Below are 26,974 nucleotides of genomic sequence, written 5' to 3' on the forward strand. Positions count from 1 at the left end.
GTACAGAATGATTGTGATTACGGAGACACAGTGACCAAGGCTGGGAATTCAATCTATAGGATGGACAGGCAGAACAGAAAAGGAGGTAGGTTGATATTGTTAATGAAAGATGAAATTCATGCAGGTAAGCCCAATGCAGAATCAGTCTGGGCGAGCTAAGAAGGAACTAGGGCCAGAAAACATTGCTGGGGGTTGTCTATTGACCTCCAAAGGGTTGTAGTGAGGCAGAGGTGGCATTAAACAGAAATTAGAGATGCCTACGACAAGTGTGCTACAGTAATCATGGGTGATTTCAATCTACGTATAGACTGGCTAAACCACATTAGAAATAATACTGCGGAAGATGTATTGTTGGAGTTTGCACAAGATGGATTTTCAGACCAGTATTTTGAAGAACCAACTCAGGGGCATGCTATGCTAGACTTGGTTTCGTAAAAGGGAATGAAAAGGTGATAATGAATACTTTCATTGTGAGAGGTCCTTAGGACAAAATGACTACATCACGACAGAATTCTTCGCTGGGATAGAAAATGAAATGGCATGGTGGCTCTGTGGTTAGCACTGCTGCCTCACAGCGTCAGGGACCCGGGTTTGATTCTACCCTCGGGTGACTGTCTGTCTGGAGTTTGCACGTTCTGCCTGGGTTTCAACTCTGGGTGCTCCGGTTTCCTCCCACAGTCCAAAAATGTGCAGGCTAGGTGGATTGGCCATGCTAAATTGCCCAAAGTATTCAGGGATGTGTGCGTTATAGGGGGATGGGTTTGGGTGGGATGCTCTGTAGGTCGGTGTGGACTTGTTGGGCCAAAAGGCCTGTTTCCACACTGTAGGGATTCTATTCTATAGTCCAAATGAAAAACTAGAGTCCTAAATCTTAAAAAAAAAACTAGAAAGGTATGGGGTGTGTGTTTGCTGTGATAGATTGGGTAACTTGATTAAAATAGACAATGGCTAATAGTTAATAACAAACACAAGCTTTGCAGCTATTATGCATTCCTCCTGGGTGAAAGAACACAACAGAAAAAAATGGCCCAACTATAGTTAACAAAAGAAATTGAGAATAAAGAGGACTGCTATAAAATTGCTCTAAAAAGTAGTAAGCCTGAGGTCTGGGAGCAGTTTAGAATTCAGCAAAGAGGAGATGAAGATGGGAAACAGAGAATGAGAATAAAATTGCAAGGAACATAAAATCTGACTGTAGAGTTTCTATAAATATGTAAAAACGAGATTCACAAAGACAAATGTAGTTCCCTTACAGTCTGGTGTTAGAGAATAAGGTAATGGCAGAGCAATTAAACAAGTATTTTTGTTCTGTTTCCACAGAAGAAATAAAAATCTTCCCAGAAATGCTAGCGTCTTTTGGGAAAGAGAATTTTAAGGAAATGAGAAGCAAAATAGTTTTGGAGAAATTAACATGATTGAAAGCTAATAAATCCCAAGGGCGTGATAAGCTAAATCCTGATGTACTAAAAGGAGGTAGCCATGAAAATTGTGAATGTATTGGTTGATATGTACCAAAATTGTTTATATTTTAGAGCAGATTGGAGAGTGGCAATGTAATCACCATTATTTTAAAAGAGGAGGGAGGGAGTAAACCTTATAGGCTAAGGTAGTCTAATATCAGTAGTAGAGAAAGTGCTTTTACAAGAGATGTGATAACAGGACATTTAGAAAATACCAACAGGTATGCAAAAAAATCAACATATGTTTATGAAAGGGAAATTGTTTCTGAGAAACCCACTGGAGACATTTCAGGACAATATTAGTAGAGGAGGGAAAACCAGTAGATGTGGTTTATTTTCAGAAATGTTTTGATAAAAGTCCCACATCAGAGGTTATTATGCAAAATCAAAGCATATGGCATTGACGATAACATATTGGCATGGATTGAGAATACAAGATTCAGGCATACAGGAATCAGAGATTAGGAATAAATGTGTCATTTTTAGGAGTGGAAGGCACTGGCAAGTCAGCTATTGCAGAGATCAGTGCCGGAGAGTCTAGACTTTTGTGCTCAAGTCAAAAAGTGAGACTTGAGCCCATAACCTCTGATTCAAGGAACATGAGTGCTGCCAACAAAATGATGGCTGACCTCCTACTGAAGATCTACCAAGATGATGAAGAAGCTCAGACTGACAATTTTTAAAATTTTCCTTCATGCCATTAGAAGCACCCGGAATGCTCTTGTGGGTTTTACAAGAGAGGCTGTGGATTTCCCTGCTCTGGATTCCCTGAACTCCCATCTTTCAAGTGACTCTCACCAAACCCTTTGCTCCATTCCTACTTTCAGGCCAATTATTTGGCAAGGGCTGCATGATTTGACGCGAGGTGGTGGTCAGTAGAATGGAAAAAAGGCTTTTCTGATTAAAACTCTGCCAGAGGAAAGCAGGAAATTAAATCACCAACATGTTTTACATTTGCAAACCAGCTGCGAGTTAAAACGCACTTCCATGTGTATGTATTTTGATCCCCATCTGTGCAGAGCAGCAATTGTTGTTGGATTGCTGCTCAACCTTTTGTATACCCCCATCAGGGGGTCAGGAGGGGTAACTGAAGAGGGGTTGGAGTGGGTAGTGTCAGTGTGAGTGATTGGGATGTTATTTCTGTGGTAACCCAGGAGTTAGATTAAGTTTAATCAGTTTAAAATTTACTGGGTAACTATTCAGGCAAATATGCCAGAACAATACAAAATCTCAGATGAAAAGGATGCCAGGGAGAAAGGAATTGCCCATTTAAACTTTCTAGGCAAGTATCACAGAGCTCAGTCATTGGAACCTCCACAGGGTTCCAATACACAACTTGGGTTCAATGTTCCATCTCTGTCATTCTGGAGATTAGAAATTTTGGGCCTTTATTTTCAGATCTAAGGCAGATTGTTATAATTTTGTTTTGCAAGCTTGCAACAAGTTTTATGAAGCTCTCTGTTTACAGAATGGGCAAATTGTTGCAGAACCATTGTTTAATTAGTAAGAAGTCTGAAAAGGGATAGAACTATAATTCAGCTTCACTGTGGAATCTTGAACCATGAAAAATATACTTGATTGGACTGCTGTTATTAATATTTTTATTATGTATTTTTCTTTTATTTTCCTCAAATTGTTGGGTCATTATTCCACATGTGCCCTCTGACTTATAATTCAATGAATACTCTTCATGTGAGAGTCTGACCACTGGGTGCTGGCAGGTTAATTGTCCATTGAAGAATTTTAGCCAATTCCCAGTTCTTTCTATACTTGGTTTTCATTGAGACAGACTTGAAGTAGAGTCACTCAAAAGTGATTACGAACAGGATCTTTTGTTGATTTTTCTCCTCTTTGGGGACAGGAAGGGCACACACTCAATAAAAAATTCTCAGCACCACAGCAGACAAGGCATTATTAACTTTAATTGTTAGACTGTATTCCCCATCTCTAGTTGTCTAGTTGGCATTTAGAGTCAACTAGAAAGCATGGGCTTCGAATCATATGAAAGCCACAGCGTCTAACAGTGGCAAGTTGCCTTCTCCAATAAATATTAGTGCATCAGTTAGATGTTTACATGAAATATGTTTCATTTGCAAATCACAGAATCAGAGAAACTTGGGAAAACTGGAAGCCATGGCACATTATGGCTGTGGTGGCTCATTGAAAGAACAGTGATATTTACTCCCACACTTTAGTTTTTTGCTCATTACCTGGCAAGCCCCTCATCCTCAAGTGACTATCCAACTCACTTCTAAAGACTTTTATGAAATCAGCTTTCGCCACTTGTTCAGGGACAGCATTTAGCTCCCGGTAACTCGCCAATAGCGAAAAAAAATTCTCCTCATCTCCCCTTTAGATCTTTTGCCAATGATTTTAAATCAATGAACCTTGGTTACTGATCCATTCACCAGAGGGATAACTTTTCTCCACCTACTTAATCAAAACCTCTCATCATCTTGCAATATATTCAACAGGGCACCTCCCAACCTTCTTTGTCTCAAGGGACCTGTCCTAAATATTCTAACCTTTCCACAAAACTGAATCTACTCAATCCTGTTACCCCATCACTGCCCCAGCCCTGCCTCTCTGCTTCATCATCCTCTCTAAAGTGTTTACATCTTTCCTGGAATGTGGTGCTAGAAATGTGCGCGATATTCCAACTGAAGGATAACCAGTGATTGACAAGGTTCCAGCAAGACCTCTTTGTTTTTATATTCATTGCTATTTCTTTTAAATCCAAGTAACCTAACATGCTTTTTGAACCATCGTATGGACTTGTCATGCCAGCTTTAAGAAATTGTGAATATAGCTGCTAAGGTCTCTCTGCTCAGCTGCACTTTACAGGATCATGCCATTTATAAAATTCTATCTTTCCATGTCAGCCTTCCAAAGCTCATCAGTCATTCCTGCTAATTTTTGAATTATGTCTGCCATGCTCCTACATATTCCACCACCTGTTTGTGTGATTCTGAAACCCATAACCACCCTCAACACTATTAACTTTTCCAAGTTTTATATTATCTGCAAACTTCATAACGTTGCTCTTGAAAGTAAATTGTAAAAACTGACGTGTAATGAACCCTAACTGACCTTGGGAAACATCAGTCCATACGCATGTCTATTCAGAAGCATGACTTCACGAAAGAATTCAATCAAGTTTGTTAAGCACAATTTGTCTGTAACAAATTCATGCTGATTCTCCTCAATTAACCCATACCTTTCCAAGTAGAAGTTTATTTTGTCATTGATAAGTTTCCTAAACCTTTAAAACCTTGTTCTTAGGCTGACAATCTGTCGTTTTCTGTTTGTTTAAATTGATTAAGCTCAAATTCTGGCTGTTGCTGCCTAAGCCGGTATTTAATGCCTGTCTCCAATTGCCATAAGGAACATGGTGCTGAACTGTAGCTTCTTGAATCACTGCAGCCCATGTTGTGCAGATACCCATTGTGCTGTTAGGGAGGATGTCCCGGGATTTTGACCCAGCAACAATGAAAGAACAGCAGTATATTTCCAAGTCAGGATTCTGTGTGTTTTGAAGAGGGACTCTTACAGGCAGTGGTGCATTTATGTTTTTGTTGCCCTTATTCATCTAATTGGTAAAGGTTATGGGTTTCAAAGGCACAATCTATGGGGCCTTGGTGAGCTATTGCAATGCATCCTGTAGATGGTATGCACTGCTGCTACTGGGTGTCACTGGTGGAATGAATGAATGTTGAAGCTGTTAGGTAGGGTACCAGTCAAACAAGGTGCTTTGTCCTGGATGGCGCGCACTTTTTGAGTGATAGTGGAGCTGCATTCATCCACGCAGGTGGGCAGTATTTCCTCACACTTCTGACTTGTGTCTTGCGGATGGACACTATGTTTTGGGGAGTCAGGAGATAAGTTATTTGCTATAGAGTTCACAGGCTATCACCTGCTCTTGTAAGTGCAGTATTTATATCACTGGTCCAGTTCAGTTTTTGGTCAATGGATGCTGATAGTGGGGCAATCCAGCAGTGGTCACACCATTGACTGCCATGGGGAAATATTTAGATTCTCTCTTATTGGAGATAGTCATTGTGTGGAATGCAGTGACACATGTGGCGCAGATTTTACTTACCCCTCAAAAGCCCAAGCCAGAATGTGGTCGAGCTCCTGGTACATTTGGACATGGACTGCTCCAGTATTTGAGGAGTTTAGAAAGGTGCCGAACATTGTGCAATCATCATCAAATATCTGACCTTTGCCCTTATGATGGAGGGGAGGTATTTAAGTAAGCAGCTGAAAATGGTTGGGCCTAGGACACTACTCTGAGGAACATGCTGCAGAGATGACCCATGCCTGAGTTGATTGGCCTTCCAGACCTATAATTATCTTCCTTTGTGCTGACTCCAACCATTGGATAGCTTTCCCTAATTCCTAGTGACTCACGTTTTGCTAGGGCTCCTTGGCGCCACAGTCATATGTTACCTTGATGTCAAGGACAATCACCCTCATTTTACCCCTTGAGTTCAGCTCTTTTATCCATGTTTGGACCAAGGCTGTCATGAGGTCAGGGGCTGACAGCCTGGAGGAAGTCAAACTTAGATTCTGAGCAGGTTATTGTCTAGTAAGTGCCACTTGATAGCACTGTCAATTACATCCTCTGTCACTTTGCTGATGATTGAGAGTGGACAGAGGGGTCAGTAATTGGTCATATTGGATTTGCCCTGCTTTTTGTGGATAGGACATATCTGGGCAATTTTCCCCATCTATCCTCTGAATAGATAGTGTTGTAACTTTACTGAAACAGCTAGGCAAAGGGATTGGCTAGTTCTGGAGCACAAGTTTTCAGTACTATTGCCAGAATGTGGTCATAGCCCCATAGCCTTTGCTGTATTTTGTATTTCCAGACATTTCTTGTTACATGGAATGAATCAAATTGACATTAGAGACCTCAGGTGTAGGTCGAGATAGATCGTCCACTTGGCACCTGGCTTAAGATAGATGCAAAATGTTTCAACCTTGTCTTTTGCATGGCTCTTCCAAGATTGATACTGGGGATATTTATGGAACCTTCACTTCCAGTGAGTTGTTTAATTGTCTACCACTATTCATGACTGCTTATGCTACCTTGTAAGGAAGTAGTCATGTGATGTAACTTCACTGGATGGACACCTTTTCATTTCAGGCATTGCTGGTGCTGCACCTGCATTTTTTTATTGAACCTGTTTGATCCTTGGCTTGGTGGTAATGGTAGAAACAGAGGTTGGCCAGGTCATGAGGTTAGAGATTGTGGTTGAACACGGTTCTGAAGCTACTGACAGTCAAGTGTGTCTCATGGATGCCCAGTTTTGCGTTGATAGTGCCAAGCAACTCAAGTGTATCCCTCTCCCCTTTCTTGAATAATGGTATAGCATTAGCAAACCTCCAATCCTTGACTCCTCGAGTGAGGATTAAGATTGCAACCAGTTCTTCCGGAATTTACATTCCATATGGATCATGTTATTTACCAATGTTTGGTAACATAGACAATTTTAATACATCTTATCTATTACTGTTGCATCCATAGCTTCATTCTCCATGTTTAAGTGCAAGTTTCATACCATCCATTATCCTAGTAAGGACAAATACAAAATACTGTTTTAGTACTTTAACCATTGCCTCTGCCTGACAGAAATGATCATGTTTAATGAAATCAGTTTCCCATTTTTTAAAAATTGAACTCAGAACCTAACAACTAAGCTACTGTGCCTATATTAAGTACAACTTTTCTGGTCATAGTAGCGTAGTTTCAGAGTGAAGAGTTCAAAACTGAGTAATTAGAGGACAATGAGAAAAATGCCACTGTAAGCTTGTACTTCCTTTATTCCCTTTCATACTTTTATTCGGATGAAGATACATTGGCCCATCAATTTAGTTGCTAAATGTTATGAAGGACAGAATATTCTCAGCTGTGCACTAAATAACTGTAAACGTAGGAAGGTGGTGCTGTAGTAGTAATGTCGCTGGACTGGTAATCCACAATCCCAGGCAAATGTTCTGAGGACATGGGTTTGAATCCCATGCACCGAGCGAAATGTGAACTTAATAAGCAAATCTGGAATAAGAACATGTAACCATTGTCGATTGCTGTAAAACCTACCTGGTTCACTAATGCCCTTGAGGGAAACAACTTTGTTGTCCTTACTTGGTCTGACCTACATGTGACTCCAGACCCACAGAAATGTGGTTGACTCTGAACTGTCCATGGATAATTATGGATGGGCAATAAATGCTGGCCTAGTCAAATGATGCTCACATCCTGTGAATTACTGAACATAAAGGATATGAGAGTAATTTTCACTGAGGGTGTCAGTGAAAAACTGTTGTCTTTTGGTCCTGCACACCCTGCCCGATTTTAATTTTTGTTAACTTCAATGGAATGGAAAGTTGGGATAGGAGTTATAACCTCATTCATAATCAGAAATTTTCCACTTGAATTCAAAACAAAGATGACCCCCACGGTTTCTGCTTCATGTATCTTTATCCATTGCTACTTTATATAATTCAACATGTTTATACTTAATTAAATTTGCAGTTTTAAAACTTAGATAATCTAGATCTGAAACATTAAATAAATATTCCAGGCTCTAAAGGATCTTTTCACTCCTATATAGTTTTAATCACTCTGTCCTGATGTATAGTGACACACCGCAGCAGCAGGCGGATGTTTGAACCCAGGCCCTCTGGCTCAAAAGTAGGAACACTACCAAAGAACCACAAGAGCCCTATGTTTTCACTTTCATGCTTCTGATCAGAACTTCAGTATTTTACTTCCAAAACTCACCCTCTTCCCTTTTACTTTTTAATTTAAATTCACCTCAAGCTCTCCTTTTCTATCAAATTAGTTCCATACTGGACCTTGCAGAAATGACAATGTGAGTTTTGATTGGCACGGCAGCACCCAGACTTCAGCATCCATGAGCCTACTTGCTGGTTACATGAACTAAAAAAGTGAATCAGTGCATAAATACATAATTGTTGAGTCATGCAAATATAGGTTTTGACCATTCTAGTTTTTGCACACTATTTTTAGAGTAGGCACTAGAGTTTCTTCAACGGCTGCAGTCCACTTGAGGTTGGTACATGTGGTGCTTTGAAAGGGAGTTCTAAGACAGTGTCCCAGTAACAATGAAGGAACACAATATCATTCAAAAACAAGATGGCAGATGGCTTGAAAAGGATCTGGCCAATGCCTGCGTTCTCATGCATCTGTTGCCCTTGTCCTTCTAGGTGGTAGAGGTCATAGGTTTGGAAGGTGCTGTAAAGGAGATGTTGCAAATTGTGGCAGTGCATCTTGAGATTGTACACACTACTGCCACTGGGCATCAGTGGTGGAGGAAGTAAATGTTGAAGGTGGTGGTTGGGCGCCAGTGAAGCAGGTTGCTTTGTCCTGGATGATTTCACACTTCTTCAGCGTTGCATTCATCCAGGCAAGTGGATAGTATTCCATCAGACTCATGATTTGTGCTTTGCAGATGGGTGGACATAATTTGGGAAGTTAGAAGTTGAGTTACTCACTGCAAAATTCTTCATCTCTGACCTGTTTTTGTAGACACAGCATATATGTAGGTAGTCCAGTTCAATGTCTGGTCAATGGTGACCCTACTATGTTAACAATAAATTCAGCAATGGTAATACCATTTACTGTCAAAGGGAAATGGTTAGATTCTGTCTTATTGAGTCTCTGCTCATTGTTTAGTTGTCCACTGTCATCCATGATGGGAATGTAGAGCTTCAGTCTGCTCCTTTGATTGCTTAACAGTGTTCATTGGATATCGCTTTGGCTGTTTTGCATGTAAATAGTCCTGCATTGTAGCTTCACCAGGTTGATACTTCAGCTTTAGGCATTTGTGATGCTGCTCCAAGCATGACCTCCTGCACTCTTCATTGAACCAGAGTTGATCTCCCGGCCTGGGTGTAATGATAATTTGGTGGTTATGCTGAGTCATGAAGTGAGTGAGTGGCTGCTGCCGATGGCCCACAGTATCTCAGAGGTGCTCAGCTTTGAGTTGCTGGATCTGATCAAAATATGTCCCATTTAGCACAGTGATAGTGTCACACAACGAGATGGAGGGTGTTCTGAACATGAACATGGGACTTTGTCTCCAAAAGGACTGGGCTGTGGTCATTCCTATCAATACTATCAAGGATGGATGCACTTGCCACATGCAGTTTTGGTGTTCAACATGGGAATACTGACACATCAGCTGGGGGAGGGGGAGGCGGCGAAAGTGGTCAAGTTTGACCTGATCCCACGAGACTTCATGGAGTCTGCAGACAATTTGAGGACCCCAGGACAACTCTCTCACACCTCTCATGGGTCTATCCTGCTGGTGGGACAAGACACGCGCAGGGATAGTGATGATAAAGTAAGATTTTGTGAGTGTGAGAATGACTATGTCAGAATGTTGATTGACGAGTCTCTGGGGCAGCTGTCTGAATTTTGGCACTAGCCCCCAGATGTTCTTAACAAAGACTTTGTAGGGTCGATAGGCTGCTTGCGCTATTGTCGTTTCCAGTGCCTAGGTCAATGATCCTTTCTAGTTTCATTCCTTTCTTTAGGCTTTTTTGTGTCTTTGATACAAGTGGCTTGATAGGCCATTTCAGAGTGCAGTTAAAGAATCAGCCACAATGCTGTGGATCCTGAGTCATATGTAGGCCAGACCAGGTAAAGGAGATGGATTCCCTCCCCTAAAAGATATTTGTGCATTAGATAGCCTTTTACAACGCTGGGTCTGTGGTCACCATCAGCTTGCTTTCAAATCCGTATTTAACTTAAATTCCGCTAGCTGCTGTGGTAGGATTTGAATTGTGTCTCCACAGTATTAGCCTGGCACTCTGGATTACTATTCCAGCAACATAATTACTATGTCACCATTTTCCCCATTTACTAAGTGTTAGGGAAAGCAATTCATTGAATAGGAGTTAATAAGTGCAAAGAAAACATTCTGGATAATGTGGAAACAATCAAAACATAATCAGTAAGATACTTATAGCAAACTAAAAGCATTTCTAGTTCTACAACCTAGAGTTTTCCTTTAAGTTGAATGCTGACTGTTAATTTTATTTTGCATCAAGATGCTATGATTCTTCACATAAAAATGTAATATCTCGGTACTGGAAATTTGGTCACAATGCATCAATCTTTATCCATCAGCATCCAAACCCAAAATATATCAAAGGATGTGCCCTTACTTTACAGGTTCCCATGATTCCCGGTCAAAGCCCCTATGAATCGACTGTGCGATTGATGATTCCATCAAGTCGACATATCTAACCACAAGAGGAGCGAAGACATCTTGAAGGTGTTTGTGGAATTTTCCATTTAACAGATTATCTAAAATTGAGAATTAAGGAACAGGTGCATTAATTTATGTTATTGGGAATACAGAAGATTAGAGTGGGTCATTCAATCCCTCGTGCCTATTCTACTTTTTAATTAGATCATGACTGAGCTCAACCCATCTTTGCTTCATAGCCCTGAAACCTTTCACAAAAATCTATTTCAGTTCAAAGTTCCAATGTCCAGGATCCAGAATACTTTGGGCTGACCACTCCAAAGTTCTACCATTTTCATGTGAAAATATGCTTTCTGATTTTGCTCCTGGATGACATTGCTCTGATTTTATGATCATATATCCTTATTCTTGATGCCTGTAGCAGAGGAAATAGTTTTACCTACGTTCACACTGTCATAGCTTTTTTTTAAAAAACCAATTTAAGTGCCTCATCTTTTATACTCAAAGGAATTCTAGAGTTCGTACAAGCTTCGGATTATTTAGACCTCTTAAGCCCTGGTATCATTCTGGTTAATCTGTGATTCATTTTGTCCAAGGACAGTTTGATAACATTATTGGTTAGTACTCTCTGAAGAACCAGAATGACAGGATATATTTTAAAAACAGTTTACCATTTGCTTAATGCAATCATTATGGAATAAAAATTTGTCAGCACGTGGTTTCAGGAATGATGGCTCTGCATCTTTAACATGTACCTGAACTGAGAATCTGAAGACCAGCCTGAAATTGGACCTTAAGCCTAACCTAAACGAAAAGCACAAACTGTATTCACTAAAAGGCAGCTTACCCTTTTTTAGGAACAAATTCCAGCAGCAATCTCCATTGGCTACGAGAAAGAATGGGAGTTGAGGGGACATATAGAGATCCAATTGCAGTAAACAACACTGATGAGTGTTGAGCAGCTCCAGGCAAAGTGAATGATGTTAAGGACTTACCATTCTCTGGTGATCAATTGCTAGGCCTCTACATGTGAAAGATTTAGTGGAGAAGTTCAGTGCTTCCTTGCTCAGCACAGTCCAGTTCTTAAAGGGGTCATAACAATATGCTTCAGTCTATTCGTAAGTAAATGTAAAGAGCCTAATCCCTATTTTTGGGTGATGGAAGAATGTTCTACCCAATATCAAGCTACATTAGCCTCCAAAGTTAGTCTTTGCTGTACTTGTTTTATGCAACCAAAGGTCCAATTCCTCATCTACTACTCCAGCATGTTCTTTATTGATTCTCCCACACATTCTCAAATCTCAATACATGTGGTCTTCTATGGCTAAATATAAACGGATCAAGATTTATTGTAATATAGAAGAAATTGATTAAGTTAAGAACACATCAAGAAAATAATATGAAAACAGTGTATGAAAAACACCCTATTGGAAAGTGATACATACAATCACTCCTCAGGAAATCGTTGAGCAGCTGAAATAATGGAAAGCTGTCCCAGGTGTCCGGGGCCTGTGTTTCTAAAGCAGCATCCATGTCGACTGCAAACAGTGACAAGAAGGTCTCTGCATGTTCAACCATCAAATCTGACCACCAAGCAAAGGCCTTAGAAGAACAAAGCCAGAGAAAAAGAAAATGAAAATGAATACAAATAACATTTCTTCATCATTTCATAAAGCTCTGCAGTAATCTGGGTTGAGTCTAATTTATAGGGTAGGTGGAATCAAAGGAGTTATTGTAAAGAAACAAGCAACCTGATGTGAGGCTTCAAGAACAGTAGTATTCTATATCAGTCCAATTCATTTCGATGGAGAAGCAGGATCTGTATTTCCAAACTTTGTACAGTCTAGGATATTATAATCGTTTGTAGTCTGAGTGACCTACACAGCTAGAATGATCCAAATATAATAAATGTTGTTTTTTTTTTGTTGTTCTCTTAACAATAACTCACTGAAGTCATGCCATTTACCAGCTTACTACAAGACAATGCTTCTTTAGGTATTTTGGCTAATTTTAGTTTGCACTCCAGATATTCATGCAACTAGGATTTGTGCATGCTTTCCAGCCTTTGAGGCAGGCTTCCAATGAGTTTAGGGAAGTTACATTCACATTCTGGGTGACTGAGATGTGAATGTGTTGAAAAATGCATGCATGTTTGTCGTGTATCTGTTGCTGGCTAGTAACATGCAACATATGGTAGTGCCGACAATGGAACTTTATACAATAATGCTGAGACAACATAATGTCAGTCTCATGTAATTTATATTCCTCTGTACATGTTCTTAAGGCCTTATATGACACTAAAAGCATTCTTGTTTAATAATTTATCATATATGTGGGATTATATTTGAAATTTTGGTCAAATTTTATAAAGTTCTCAGAATTATTTTTAAGCTCAGGTTTTGTAGTCTCCTTCTGGAGTCCATCAGGGATGACAATTGAGTGCTGTACACATTTCCATGGTTTCTGGTAATGTTCGTCTAAGGTCAGGAAGTAGACTGCACTAATTCACAGTCTGAAATAGAACCTAGAACAAATATCTTTTCTAGCCCCACACATGACAAAAAAATGTGGATGTTGGATATCTAAAATAAAAACAAAAAAAGTGCTCAGAAAATTCAACAGATTGGGCAACACCTATAGAAGGAAACAGAATTATCATTTCATGTCTTTCATCAGAACCACGATGAAAACTCATTGACCTGAAATGTTAACACTCTCTCCATCCTGTCAGCTTGACAGCTCAACCCTAAACACTGTGGTTGACCAATCACCTACCTATGATTGCTGATTTGAGTTTTAGTAGAACCCAAATTGACATTCCAACCAAGGCTGAGAGTCAAATCTAAATCTAAAATCAATCCTTGGTTTGATTTAAAAATAAAGAACTGATGGTTGACACCATGAGCCACCACCTAGTTGGAATAAACTAAATGGCTCAGAATTTCTTGAAATGATCAAATGTAATGACATTTTAAATGTGCCCAATGTTGCTTTATAAAGAAGTCCAATTTCAGATATGTGTCTATTTTGTTCTAAATAATTGTCAAATCCATAGATCAATGCTGCTGTAGTTAAATATTTTCCACAGAAATGGTTCGCAAACCCAGTCTTTTTCTCTTATACAGTTAGTAGTGGTGTTGCCAACTCTTATATTTTCAAGTTTGGTTAGCTGCAATTTTGTGTTTGCTCTAGACACATATGAGAGGTCAACTGTGCTCAGAGATGGGCCAATTTATTTTGTTCAATTGGGCTTAAAGTCTGTCTTTCACTGCTGAAAGTTAGGAGAAAATAGTTGTCTTTATTTGAACTGAGAGTATTTTATTATATGCATTTAAGGGTGTAATTAAATTGCAAACTTTATGGCGGTATGATGCAATTCCCATCTCACAATGATGTTATTTTGGAGTCAGGGCTCAGACTGACTTGCAAAGAAGCAGAACTTGTGGAGGAAATAGGCTCAGCTTACTTCAGTTTGACACCACAGTGCAAGTTGTTTGGAAATTTAGTGCAGAGTCAAAAATGCTAATTGGGTCTGGATTTTTAAAATGATCATCAAATATTCTTATGTTAACTGATGCTGGAAGCTACTGACTCATTGCCAGTATTTGGTGTTTGCACTGACATTAAAAGTTGGTGAACAGTAGGGTATGTGGTGGGGGCTGTGGTTCTGACTTCAAGGATTCTACTCCGACCAATGGCTCTCAATAATGAATGCTATAATATGCGTGCTGCTTTGTCAGGGTTACAGGCTTGCACATGATACATGTTGCCAATGAGGACACCGCAACTATATTTGTGAATATCACATCTTAATTCACAAACCTATCAGAACCACTAAGCGTTCATTCAACTCCCTCACTGAGTAGCTGGTGTTCAACGAAACAGGAAAACATGCAGGTCGTTCTGCATGTATTTTATTCTGCAGTAATTGACTGTACCATCAGCATTTCAGTCACTAAAAGAGAGGATGAGTACCGGGTGATAAGGGCTAACCACTGACCACCTGGATCATGACTCTGTTTTCAACCCGATACATATGGGAACATCATGCAAGTAATGAGTCAGGTTGCCATGTTAAATGTCACCAGACTACTGGAGTGTTTAAGCCACGCTTTTGTTGCCTGTACTTCTCTGAATGAGACTTAACCTTTATTCATTCGCGGGATGAGGGTATCGCTGGCTAGGCAGCATTTATTGCCCATCCCTAATTGCCCAAAGGGCAGTTCAGAGTCAACCACATTGCTGTAGATCTGGAGTCACATGTAGGCCAGACCATGTAAGGATGGCAGTTTCCTTCCCTAAAGGAGATTATTGAACCAGATGGGTTTTTCCGACAATTGGCAATGGATTCATGGTCATCATTAGACTCTTAATTCCAGATATTTATTGAGTTGAAATTCCATCATCTGCCGTGGCGGGATTCAAACCCAGATTCCCAGAACATTAGCTGGGTCTCTGGATTAACAGTCCAGCAATAATACCGCTAGGTCATTGCCTCCCCACTTATGCTAGTCTCCAGAGTGCATGGCAAGATCTGTTGTAGTCTGCCACATCCTGAGGGCTCAGCCCTTGAAACCAAGTATATGATGAATCACTGAGGACGATGAGGAGTTGAGAGGAAGGAGGAAGATGGGGAGGAGGAGGCAACTAATACATTAGTTTCTGTCCGGGCTGTCCTTGATTAGCTCACATGGTTGTAGTACCAGTGACGAGCATATCAATTCCTATCCCACAACACATCCATAATAGCACAGCATCCCCTTGTTTACAACATTGAAATAAAAATCAACACAACACAAACTCTCCATACCAATATTACCAAACAAGCCATCCAGTATTCGATCCACAAGTCAACCAATCAACCTTACACTTTTCCTTTGTGTCAGTCTTCCATACAACTTTGCCTGACCTAGTGCTCCCTGTGCATTGCTAAACAAGTGGCTGCAGCATAACACACAGAAGGGTTGCCAAATTGTAATGGGAAAGGGTGCAGATAACCTTGCAGTAGTGCTCAGTGTGTGAGGGTGAAGCATGAGTCATAACTGATGTGATGGAGGTGTGGTGCATAGAGTGCTGTGAGAGATTGGTGCTGCAGTTGGTTGGAGATGACTTTGAAGGTGTATTCACTGGCCTTGACCACGCATGCGAGTACGCTGAACTTTTTATAGCACAGCACCCGAGTCCTTATGGTTATGCTGCTGGTATTCACCTGCACACCTATCTGTTCCCATAGCCTTCTCAGAGTTTGGCTGGAAGGCCTCCTGGTACCCTGTTGATACAGCAGCCCTCTCCTCCAATTAATCTCCTGGACTTTGGCCTCTAGGGCAGCCGTGTGAATGTTGGAAGATGCTTTAAGTCATGTTGTGCTTTTCCTGTACCTTTCCCAAACTGACTTCTAACATCACTTTCAACACCTGGTCCCGTTAACATGTACCTCTCCTTTACGAAATGCTGGCTGGTTTAGTTTGCGATGGCTTGCTTGAACTTATACTAGCCTCTGATGATTTTGCTTAGCCTGCTTAGGACACATGCAGCCACTCAGCAATGTGCTCAGTGTTGGCTGCGTTCTGCAATCATTTAAATGAGCAGACAGCATGTAGCTTTTGCACAGCCTGTATCAAAAGCAATGGGGGATAGGATAATCACACATCGTCATCTCCATGACTGTGGGTCTTAAAAACATTTCTGTGCCATTGAATGGAACCGGGCAAGGGCAGACTAATCTATTTGGATGACTGAGGAAGACTTTGCACGTGGATTGTGTTGTCAACTGTGTCAAAGGCTGCAAAAAGTCAAGAAGGACAAGGTGGGATAGATTTACTTTGTTACAAAGGATATCATATGTGATTTCAGAAAAAGTGATTTCCGTATTGTGGAAGGGGTTCAAACATGGAACTGCAAGAAAGATGGACATAAATCTGGGTATTGACAATACATTCAAGGACTTCAGAGAGGAATATGAAAATTGAAATACACTGGTAATTTGCAAGGATGGACAGTCAAAGGTGAGTTCATTGAGGAGAGAGATGATGTCAGCAGACTTGAAAGGGCAGGCAAGTGCTTTGGAGGGGAGAGAAACATTGAGGATGTCAGCTAACATGAGGACCAGGAAGAAAGGTTTGTTTGGCCAAGGAACTAAAGGATGAGCTCGGACATGCCTCATGAAGACTAAACTTTACTCAAGAAAATATTGATGCCTTCTTCTGATAGGAATAAGTTAAGGCGCTGTGAAATCTAATATTGCATAGTGATAATAAATTTGCTTATTCCATTTCAGTAAGGAATTTTTGATATGAAATGCACCCTTCAGTGCACTTATTAAATCAGGAAGTTTCAGCTTTTGTTTCGTGAACGTTGATGCTCATGATATTTTAATAGTCAAAGTTTTAATAGTGAAATAATTTAGAAGTTGGAATAGAATTAGATCTGATTCTTGGAAATTAAAATGTTCTAGCTAAATAGGGGTACACAGACAGAATACAAGCATGTGCTTATTTTCTTTTTATATATTCTTCTCTCTCCTCTGTTCTTCAGACCCCCCAAGGTTATGTAGCAAGGGTGGACAGGTGGTATATTCCCAGCCCTTTGCCAATGCACTTTGTTTAATATTTAGTGACTTATCCTCTGATCTTAGTTCCCTCTCTCATTCCCTGTGGGAGAGCTCCAGAACACTGCTTGGTGCCTTCCTCTGACAGCTCAGCCAATACCAAAAACTCAGCAGGCAGGCATTTGAAGTCACAAACCTGCATCCTACTACCTTGTGACAGTATGTCCAAACAGTAGCTCTGTGCATCATCTACAAGACTTTTATGCTCCGAGGAATCCTCACGATAGCAATTTACAATAGGATCTTTGAGATACAGACCTTGAAGTTGCTGACTCTCTGATATAATGGGTATCTCAGGAGAAGGAAAAGGTCAAATCTCATGTTGTTTAAACATGTGTATACTATTTCTACTGCGCATCAGGCCCTTGGTTACAAGTCGTGAATGCAATGTTAAAATTTATATACATTTTCTTTCTCTCAGGATGTTGTTAAAACAGACAAGGCAGCTATTTATTACCCATCTCTTGTTACCCTAACAGTATTAAGTTAACCATCTAGAATGGTATTGGAGACGCAAGTAGAGCAGAATAATAGGGGTAGCAGATTACTTTCCATGAATGAAATTAGTGAACCAATTGGGTTACTGACAACAGCTTTTATGCTTTTTTTTCGGTTCTAGCCCATAAAACTATACTAACTATACACTATACTATCCCATAAAACTAAAAGATAGAATGAATTTACTAAAGCTGTGTGACCATTTCAAGTGGTTAAACTGTGAATAAAATTGGAAAGAAATAACCGTTGTAGCAGATAAGCATATTGTTCTAGGTCAATTATTTACTATTTATGACTCTGCTGAGCGTAGTGAGAAGCAAGTCATTTGAAACAACAAAAATCACATCAGATACTGGAAATCTGAAATGAAAAAAGAAAACACTGGAATTGTTCAGCAGGTCAGGAGCATCTGTGGATAGAGAGAAAGAGTAAAGGAGTTTTATGGTTTTTCTGCAGATAAATTTTCAGTGGAGTGGGAATGGGGCTTTTACGAATGCAACATATTGCTGTAGATCTGGAGTCACAATGTAGATCAGAGCAATTAGGAAGCAGATAGCCTTCCCTAAAGGACATTAGTGAGCCAGATCAGTTTTACAACAGTCAATGAAAATTTAAGGACACCACTACTAAGACTAGCTTTCAATTCCTGATTTTATTGATTGAGTTGAAATTCTACGAGTTGCCATGGGGTATTTGAACCCATGTGCCAGAACGTTAGCATGGGTGTCTGGATTACTTTTCTAGTGACATTTCCAATATGCAACCACCATCCCAGGATTGCTATAGGTTGTTGCTTAATTTTGACCTGGAGGTAGTCCCATTAAATCTAACCACACCCTATCAGACTAATGCACCAGAGTCTTGTATCAAAGCTTAGGGACTGGGCTGGATGTTAAAAAAGCAGATCAGGCTCGGGATCACTGGAGGGTGAGCACACAAGTTTTACTAGCTTAGTGTCAGGATTGCAATCCCAAACTATCTCAGGGTTCCAAGAGGTTTCTGCCTTTAAGAGATGGGTAGCCAAATGAGAGAAATTGAAGCTAATTAAAGGACCATGTCCTGGCTGACAGGGATTTCCAGCTGGTAACATGGGTAAGTGATATTAGCCTGGACCATGGCCAGGCAATGACTGGCAGGCTCACATCAAGAAAAGAGGGTCTTAGACCTGGGGGTCCCTTGTAGGCTGCAACGCAACACCAATGGCTGCTGGTCACTGCCTCTCTCTGACCCTCCATTAGAAGGGTCCTCCTCCATGGTGATGCTTATGACATTTTTAAACATGAAAAATGCTGATTTTTGCTCAGAGGACACTCCCATTTTGAAGTTTCCCTCTCATTCAATTATGAATCTGTAACTCCTATGTTGGATGGTGAAGTTGTTGCTTTGTCATTGCTGGAGGCCTCTTATAGGCCAATTAGCCTCATGAGTCAGCCCACAGTCCTTAATTAGATGGCAGGCCAGTAAAAATTGTCTGGGTGAATCCGGAACATGCATGTGCGGTCTGGGCCTATAACAGGACCTGTCTTTGAATTCTTCAGTTTTCTGTAAAATGGAAGGAAGCAACTAATCTGAATAAGAAATGTAAAGGCTGTTCAATTGATTCCATGGAATTATTTTGATTTTGGTTAGTAGCCATTCAAATCCAGGAAATTTTAGAAACTACTTTGGAGGAAATTGTACAAGTTATTTGTATATTAGAGCTGGTTTATAATTATTAAGAGGACAGTCTAAGCCAGTATGAACTCCTACAGTGATAATAAACACAAGAAACACTGTGTATGTCGAAAATATTCTGGTAAAATAATAGTTTAGCATTAAATTACAGTGTATTGCACTTTATGAAAGATCGCATGGAAGGATTTCTGCTGTAAATATTGTATCACTGTTTGCTACTCATTTGATTATATTTCTGTTATGAAGAGGAGTTATTCAAAGTATATATATGTTGAATGTGTTAAGAAGAACATTTTGCAAAAAAAAGGACACTGTTTGCAGCTGCAATGTTGCATTTTCAAAGAACAGCTGCTTGAATGGACTTACTAACTTTACAAAACTTTCAGAGAGGTCACACGACCCTGTTTGTGGGTGCGAAGTATTGTTTTGAAAAAAAGACCTTTTGCCCTCTGTATCTTTTTGTCTCTGAATACCTTCTTATCAAGGTTTCACATTGAAGAAAAATATCATCACCTTAAGGAGAAGATTCTCAAAGGTGAATACTGAACCTATACCATTGTCTCCAGATAAAGAAAAATCAACCAACTTGAACCTTGAGAATTCTGGATGATTATACCAATGCATCCATTATCTTAGCAGCTACTTCCTTTAAAACACTAGGATGCAGGTCTTCAGGTCCACAACACTTGTCAACCTTTGATCCCACTGGGTTTCCTAGCACATCATGGCATGGTTATTGAAAAGGCCTTCTGTTACCTCTTTCTCTACAGCGAGTCCAAGACCCACCATTGTATGCTCTGTTTCGGTTCGTCTGTTACTGACCTAAATTAAAAATCAAAACAATCATGGGCTGACTTTAGTCTGAAAAATCAGATGATGTTTTAGGATATCAGTGCAAGGGTCACTACAGTAAGTTCTTATTTGTATGACAGGTGGGGCGTATCATCCAGCTATAGTGTAATTTTCCAACTGCATATATGTATTGATATCACATGTGGTGCTGTACTAATTTTAAATATACAAACTGCATTTAAAACATGACAAAAGTAAATAAATATTATGATAAAGTTATGCAATTTGTATTTGGTAACTGTTGCATTAAAACTAAGACAAAAGTAAATGAATATTATGACAAAATATATGCAACAATTACCATTGACCCTTTTATTAGAAATCTTGCCACATCTTTTCTTTCCTTGCCTTTACAGCTCTCTGACGGTACTAATTGTTTCTGAGGTTCAGTTCTACATCTACTGGCAGTTTTCAGTACTTCACCCAAGAGACAACTTTCATTACTGAATGCTCGTTGTTCAGTAGTAATTCTACACAGTGGATGTTAGCAGGCTAGTTTTCTATGGGAGTAGAATTTGCATAAAGATCCTATGCATACTATTTTAATCATAAAAGTAACCTATTCAAATACTACTAACAAAACTGCTTGTATACAAGGCAATTTTATCCACTAATTTTTACAATTTATTAATTTACTTCATGTATCACTTTGTCCAAATCCCACTTTTTTCAGTAAACTACATAATCTTGCAACAACATGGTGGAATGCATGACTCATCATCCATATCACATTTACAGAAATAGCAAAAACACTTTTTAAACAACTGACTCATCATAATGTCTCTATACTTGAGAATCAATATTTAGCATAATCAGTTGTACATGAACTGATGCAATTTCATTATTATAAAACTCAAAGGCATCAAATCTATGCAGGCAAATAGAATAGGTTCAGGGAAGTTTCTAAAGGGTGAAGAATGGTGGTAGGATACAACTTCAGTGCTCGACATAGCATCCATTAGGTACATGCAGAGGCTGTTTAGCCAGCCCAAGCAATCTATATCTGCTACTCATTGCAAATAACAATTTTACAAGCACTGTGTGAGCAGTTGTCAGGAGATTATTTCGAAAAAAGATTAGGAGCAAGGAAGACCCAGGTAAACTCCCATTAGGAAAGATGATACCTTTAGGACATGCACGAGACACATGGGGAGGTGACTCATTTCATTCAGACTAGTCACATACCTCTTTTCCCTGTAGTAATCCAATATTGATTGAACAGTAGGGAGGAAATTTGAATATGCAAATCAAGCATTAGTTGGGACTGCTGTATTATCTTTATATCATATAATAAAGGCACTTTGGATTCAATACTCCAGTTTCACACTTTTTCTTTAGGTTAACATGTATACCCTCTCATATAAAATTAAATATAATCCAAAAATGTAGAAATAAATAGCAAAATACACTCACACTGGAAAATGAAATAACATCCAGAAATATCTAAAATCAAAAGACACTGTTAACAATGATATAACCAAAGTTTGATGTCTGGAGTAAGCATGTCTGGAGGCCGAATGAGGAAGGAGGCAATTTTATGCAATTTGTTGATTGCAGTTCTTTTGAAAATTATATCAAAACAAGTTTCACAGATGAAATAAAAACCAACTTTAATTAATGGAAAATGTTCAGACAAAATAGATATTCTTGAGGGCAAATATACCTTCTATAATTTTCAGTCTGGTATAATTAAATCTGCTTACTTCCACAGAAATCAATTTAAGTGGTGCATACAGAAGCTATGAATTCGCAGGTATTCTCACACAATTTGAGTAAAAGACAGTATATTTCATTACCATGTAAATCAGTTGGTTAAAGAGGGACATTCTATTGATACATATGTTTTTCTATTTTGAACGGTACCCATTACTAAATTGCTTAGCATTTAATGTTATTGCTTTCATCATGCACATAGGAAAATTATCTAAGGATTGTTGTGAGCTTTTAATAGTGAAGCTAAGCGTGAAGGGGACATGCACTGGCAACACAGCTGCAGCATCGCAGGCCTGATTTTCCAACATTGAATCCCAATAAATGTTGCAGGTATCTGATTTCGAAATTGCCCCTCAACTGTATTAGGCTGCCAAGGTGATTGGCATCCAACTGTGTCCAATGCATAAATTATATCACTATTCAACTTTGAAGAAAATATTATTAAAAACAATAAAACTCTGAGAAATTTCAAACTATAAATGGGATACTGGAAGAGGACTGAGAGTTTGTGGCATGGCAACAGCTTTAAATAGTTAGATCGAGGGCCAATAGTGATGTGGACACTGCAGCTAGCATTTGAATCTATATCTGTTGTAGCCTTCTCAACCCTGTTGTTTTTAAAGAACCTAAGTAGTGTACTTTTCAACAGGAGCTTCTTTGCCATTATTCCAGCAGTTAAAAGCTAGCCATGCTGAGAAGACCGCATAAAGAACAGATTGCAAAACATTTCATATAGTTTTATCTTCTCAGTCTTTGTACCATGATGATTCACCTGCCTGGGGAAACTAAACAAGTTGGATGATATGTAAATTGTATAAGATCTGTTGGAAGGAATGGAATTTATATAATCACTTATTAAACCATTGATTCACTGAAGGACTTCCAAGATGTAAGATTTCACCTGGTCATTATATTTTAGCAACATAAGTAAAGCAGAAAGATGCTTGCTATTTTGAGACTCAGAGTTTTTACAGTTTGCAAGCAGGCCATTTGGCCCATCAAGTCTACTCCGAGCCTCCTAAGAGCATCCCATGAAGACCCACCCCCTACCCTATCCCTGCAACCCTGCATTTCCTATAACTGATCCACCTAGCCTGTATATCCCGGGACATCATGGGCAATTTAGCATGGCCAATCCACCTAACCTGCACACTTTTTGACTGTGGAAGGAAACCAGAGCACCAATAGGAAACCCATGGAGACATGGGGAGAATGTGCAACCTCCATACAGACTGTCGCCTGAGGTTGGAATTGAACACGGATCCCTGGCACTGTGAGGCAAAAGTGCTAACCGCTGAGCCACTGTACCGCCCGAAAGATTGCAAAAACATTCTAAAATAATAGCCAAATAATGTCATGGGAAATGTCCCTCAAGAGGACATGCTCCTGCCTGATTTATCATGTTGCTACCACAACAACTACAGGAAATTATTTACCTGGGAGATCAAAGAAATACAAAATGATTGGGGTGAGAAACATCAAGGGATTATTAAACTAATCTTTCTCATTAGGAGCCAACATCTTTAAAATGCCTTTAAACCATATAAAATAGTTTGCAATTTTGCGAAGCCAACACTCACCTCCGCATGGTGCTCTTCATTTTGCTGCAGCACCTCAATAACCAGTTCAGCAAGCCGGATTGTGTCTTCCAGTTTTTTGGCAGGAGTAACTAACTGTCCTACATTTTCTGTGGTGGATAGTATTAAAAATGAGTAACACAATATAAACAACATTTTTTTCTTAAGATAAGCTCCCCTTCACTTTAGAAGCAATTTCTAAGTTTTTATACAATTATCATTCAAGAAGTTAACCTAATACATACTTAACAAAACTGTTATATTAAAAAAAGATAATATATACTATATCATTTATTCCAGTACAATGTTCCAGCTAGGATTCTAACCAGATACAAGTTCATGTTCTGATTTTGTAATGTCCAATAGATCTACAAAAACGTAGATATAATTTAGGACATCAGTGTGGACGAAGTAATCCAATTTCTGTAAAGTCTCACATTCCTGTAAATTCTTAAGGTTTGTTTTTGGGATCCAGTGATATTTTTGGGGAATTTGAATGGTGAGCTTCACAAAAAATTGGCAACAGTTTCAAATTAACCTTGGCTAAAAAGGTGCCATTTAAAACAAAGACTGAGAACACCAAAGGAAAGATCTAATTGGAACACTGTCAGCTGCCCGAAAGATATTATTGTACAACACTGTTTACTCAAGAAACTTAAAGTCATCATGCAATATGTTATGCAGCAACACTGTTAGTTTGTGCTGACATTTATGTTTATGAATGTTGTATACACCAAATGCTCAAAGAAGGCAAGAGTGTTACTTTCTAGGATCTATGTTGAAATTTAAAAAATCATAATAAACAGCAATTTTAAAATTTATTTTCAGCAGACCATATATTTCTGTAACAAACTTAGTATAACCAAGGCAAGGAAAACAAAAGATTGTTTAAATGCAACAAATCACTAAACTAAAATCAAACAAAATAAAAAGCTGTAACAGTACTTGGTATTTGTTTAGGCATGCCTCTGATTCTCTGACTAAGAATGTTTTGCGACGATTTTATGGGTGGAGGTGCGGGCGGTGGTTTAGGCCAAGATCGTCGTGCTGTCATGCATGAGTGAAAGAGACAGGAAAAGTAAGCAAGCAGGCGACTGAATGAGCAATGGTACAAGTATTGGAAAATTCATATAGTGAAAGAAATAAATTTATACCTATGACAATTCAAGAGGTAGTCTTGTAACCGCTAATTACAGTTATAACTAGATGTTTCCAAAGATCTCAATAGTAGATATTTTAAGCACAATAGAAGCCGCATTTGTCTTAATATCACAGTCTTAGGACCTGTTACAAACTGTCAAATTCTTTTGTTTTGCTTGTATCATTTAATCCAGTTAGGTTAAATAGTGACATTCACTGACATACCCAACTATACGGTTTTCTTTACAGGGCAATTTGAATTTAGTAATGAAATGGCACAAGAAATTAAAATTCTAAAAATAATTCTACCCTAGGAAATAGCTTTAAATCTATTGTTAAATCAGGTATTTTGTTTGTCATTTGTTTCTTTGAATGTATGGTTGTCATTATTTTCTCAATGATTGCAGTTAAGATCAATGGGGACTCTTTTCAACTTTGTCAAACAGACAAGAATCTAGCAGAATGGATTCCTCACACATTGCAGCACTGTCTAGTATACTTCCCACTGAGAATAATGAGATGTTAATCAGGCAGCTTCTAAAATAATGGTACAATCTTGCTTCACCAGGTAAACACTCAGGATGCGATGTTGAAAATTAGCTGATATTCCTACTTATGGAGCATTGATTTGCAGTGAACACGCATAGCTTTATGCAATAAACATAGAAAACAACAATCAATGCTTTCAGCATCCCTATCCCTTAAAATTTAATTAACCAGAGTGCTGGAAAGTTTGAGTTTGAGACTCAAGACATATTATTTGCAATAGAAGCCTAAGATTTAGATACTAACAGGAAAAAAAAAATCTATTTGGAAGCTGTTGTAGAAAGAGCAAAGAATATCAAAAAGGAAATTAAAAATCAGAATTACACAAGGGACAATACTCCAAAATATGAGAAGTAGATGCATTTGCAACTATGGAGAGATAAGATACAGTAGCTATAGTGGGACTTAAGTTTGGAGTGGACTAGAAACTTTAATATTCCTGCTAAACGACATATTTAGGAGAAATGTTTTTGGCTGTAAAGCCTACAAGGTTATCCACCTGTTAGTGCCAGGTGCCAATATCCCCATTGGAATTCACACGGCTGACTCAATGACAAAACAAGTTAATGACCCAAGAATGCAGGCAAAGTAAGAAAACTAACAGTGCTTCCTGCTCTTCGGCTCAAAGGGAACCCCAGTTCACTGAAGTTGAATGTTTCAATGGTTTTCTATCTCTTCCATCTCAAACTGTGTTTGGAATTCTTTCACAGGCTTCTCTTAACCTCACTGGTCCAGCCACACCATGGCTTCAAAAGCAGGTGGGAGGCTGGGAATTCTATGGAGAGTAACTCATCTTCTTGATTCTCTAAAGCCTTCCACAATCTGCAAACTACAAAGCCAAGAGTGTGAGAGGCTGAAATTCATCATTAAATCTCGGCAATGCCCCAGTAAATGGAAGCGAACCTGCCAATCTGGCCATTTTCCCACTTCCATTGCTGCCTCAGGCCTGACTTTGGAGGTGTTGGACCCAGTTTATTCCTGCCCACACCTCCCCAGAACAGAAGTATTGTGGGTGGGAGCCTATTTAAAAAAAAAAGGTCTGTCAAGTTGGGAAGTTACCCAACTCAAGCCTGTTACTTCCTTTATAAAAACTAGCCTAATGTTTTCACATTAGAACCCAATAGCATAATGTGGATACCATCCAATACCCTTTGAACTTTGCACAAACTATTGAATCATTTATTGTCACTTGTATTCAATACAAAATACAGTGAAAACTATACATGGTTGCTATGCATTAGTGCCATTCTCATTATTTTTAAACTTATTCCAAGTTAAAGAAAGATGGCTTAAAGGGAGTCCAACTTTTCCTTCACTGCCGTTACAGTCCCAATCTAGGCTTCACCAGCCCACACCACTCAGCTGCCAGAGTCCCACTCCAGACTTCACCAGCTTATGCTGTGCCACTGGACTGCCGCTCTGAGCTTCACCAGCCCATGTCACGCTGAAGCATAGAATTCCGAGACCCAATATGCTATTGCTGAGAACCCAACCCAAAATTGATGAATTCTTCAGGTTTACAGAATATGGTATCAGCGACCTGTTCAATGCATGGTTGCTGAGGTTTTTGCTTGTAGACTGGACAGAGCCAGTGGCGTAAAAGTTAACAGTTGTGTTGACTTTGACAACTGCTTGCATCGTGCATCTGGGCTCTAGGTCATCATG

The 26,974-nt window shown here is 39.2% G+C and overlaps 1 protein-coding gene across 3 annotated transcripts in view; it reads right to left on the reverse strand.

Annotated features, from left to right (window-relative positions):
• Window positions 1-26,974, reverse strand: part of cadpsa (Ca2+-dependent activator protein for secretion a) — a 498,775-nt gene that overhangs the window by 104,693 nt on the left and 367,108 nt on the right. For all 3 annotated transcript variants that reach the window (XM_048606574.1, XM_048606576.1, XM_048606575.1), the window contains exons 17-19: window positions 23,627-23,733; window positions 12,148-12,304; window positions 10,659-10,800 (exon numbers count right to left, since the gene is read on the reverse strand). In XM_048606574.1, coding sequence (XP_048462531.1) covers window positions 10,659-10,800; window positions 12,148-12,304; window positions 23,627-23,733 — 406 coding nt within the window. The remainder of the gene's footprint in view (window positions 1-10,658; window positions 10,801-12,147; window positions 12,305-23,626; window positions 23,734-26,974) is intronic.

The sequence above is a fragment of the Rhincodon typus genome, chromosome 16 (assembly GCF_021869965.1).
Source record: "Rhincodon typus isolate 14 chromosome 16, sRhiTyp1.1, whole genome shotgun sequence".
Taxonomy (NCBI): Eukaryota; Metazoa; Chordata; class Chondrichthyes; order Orectolobiformes; family Rhincodontidae; genus Rhincodon; species Rhincodon typus.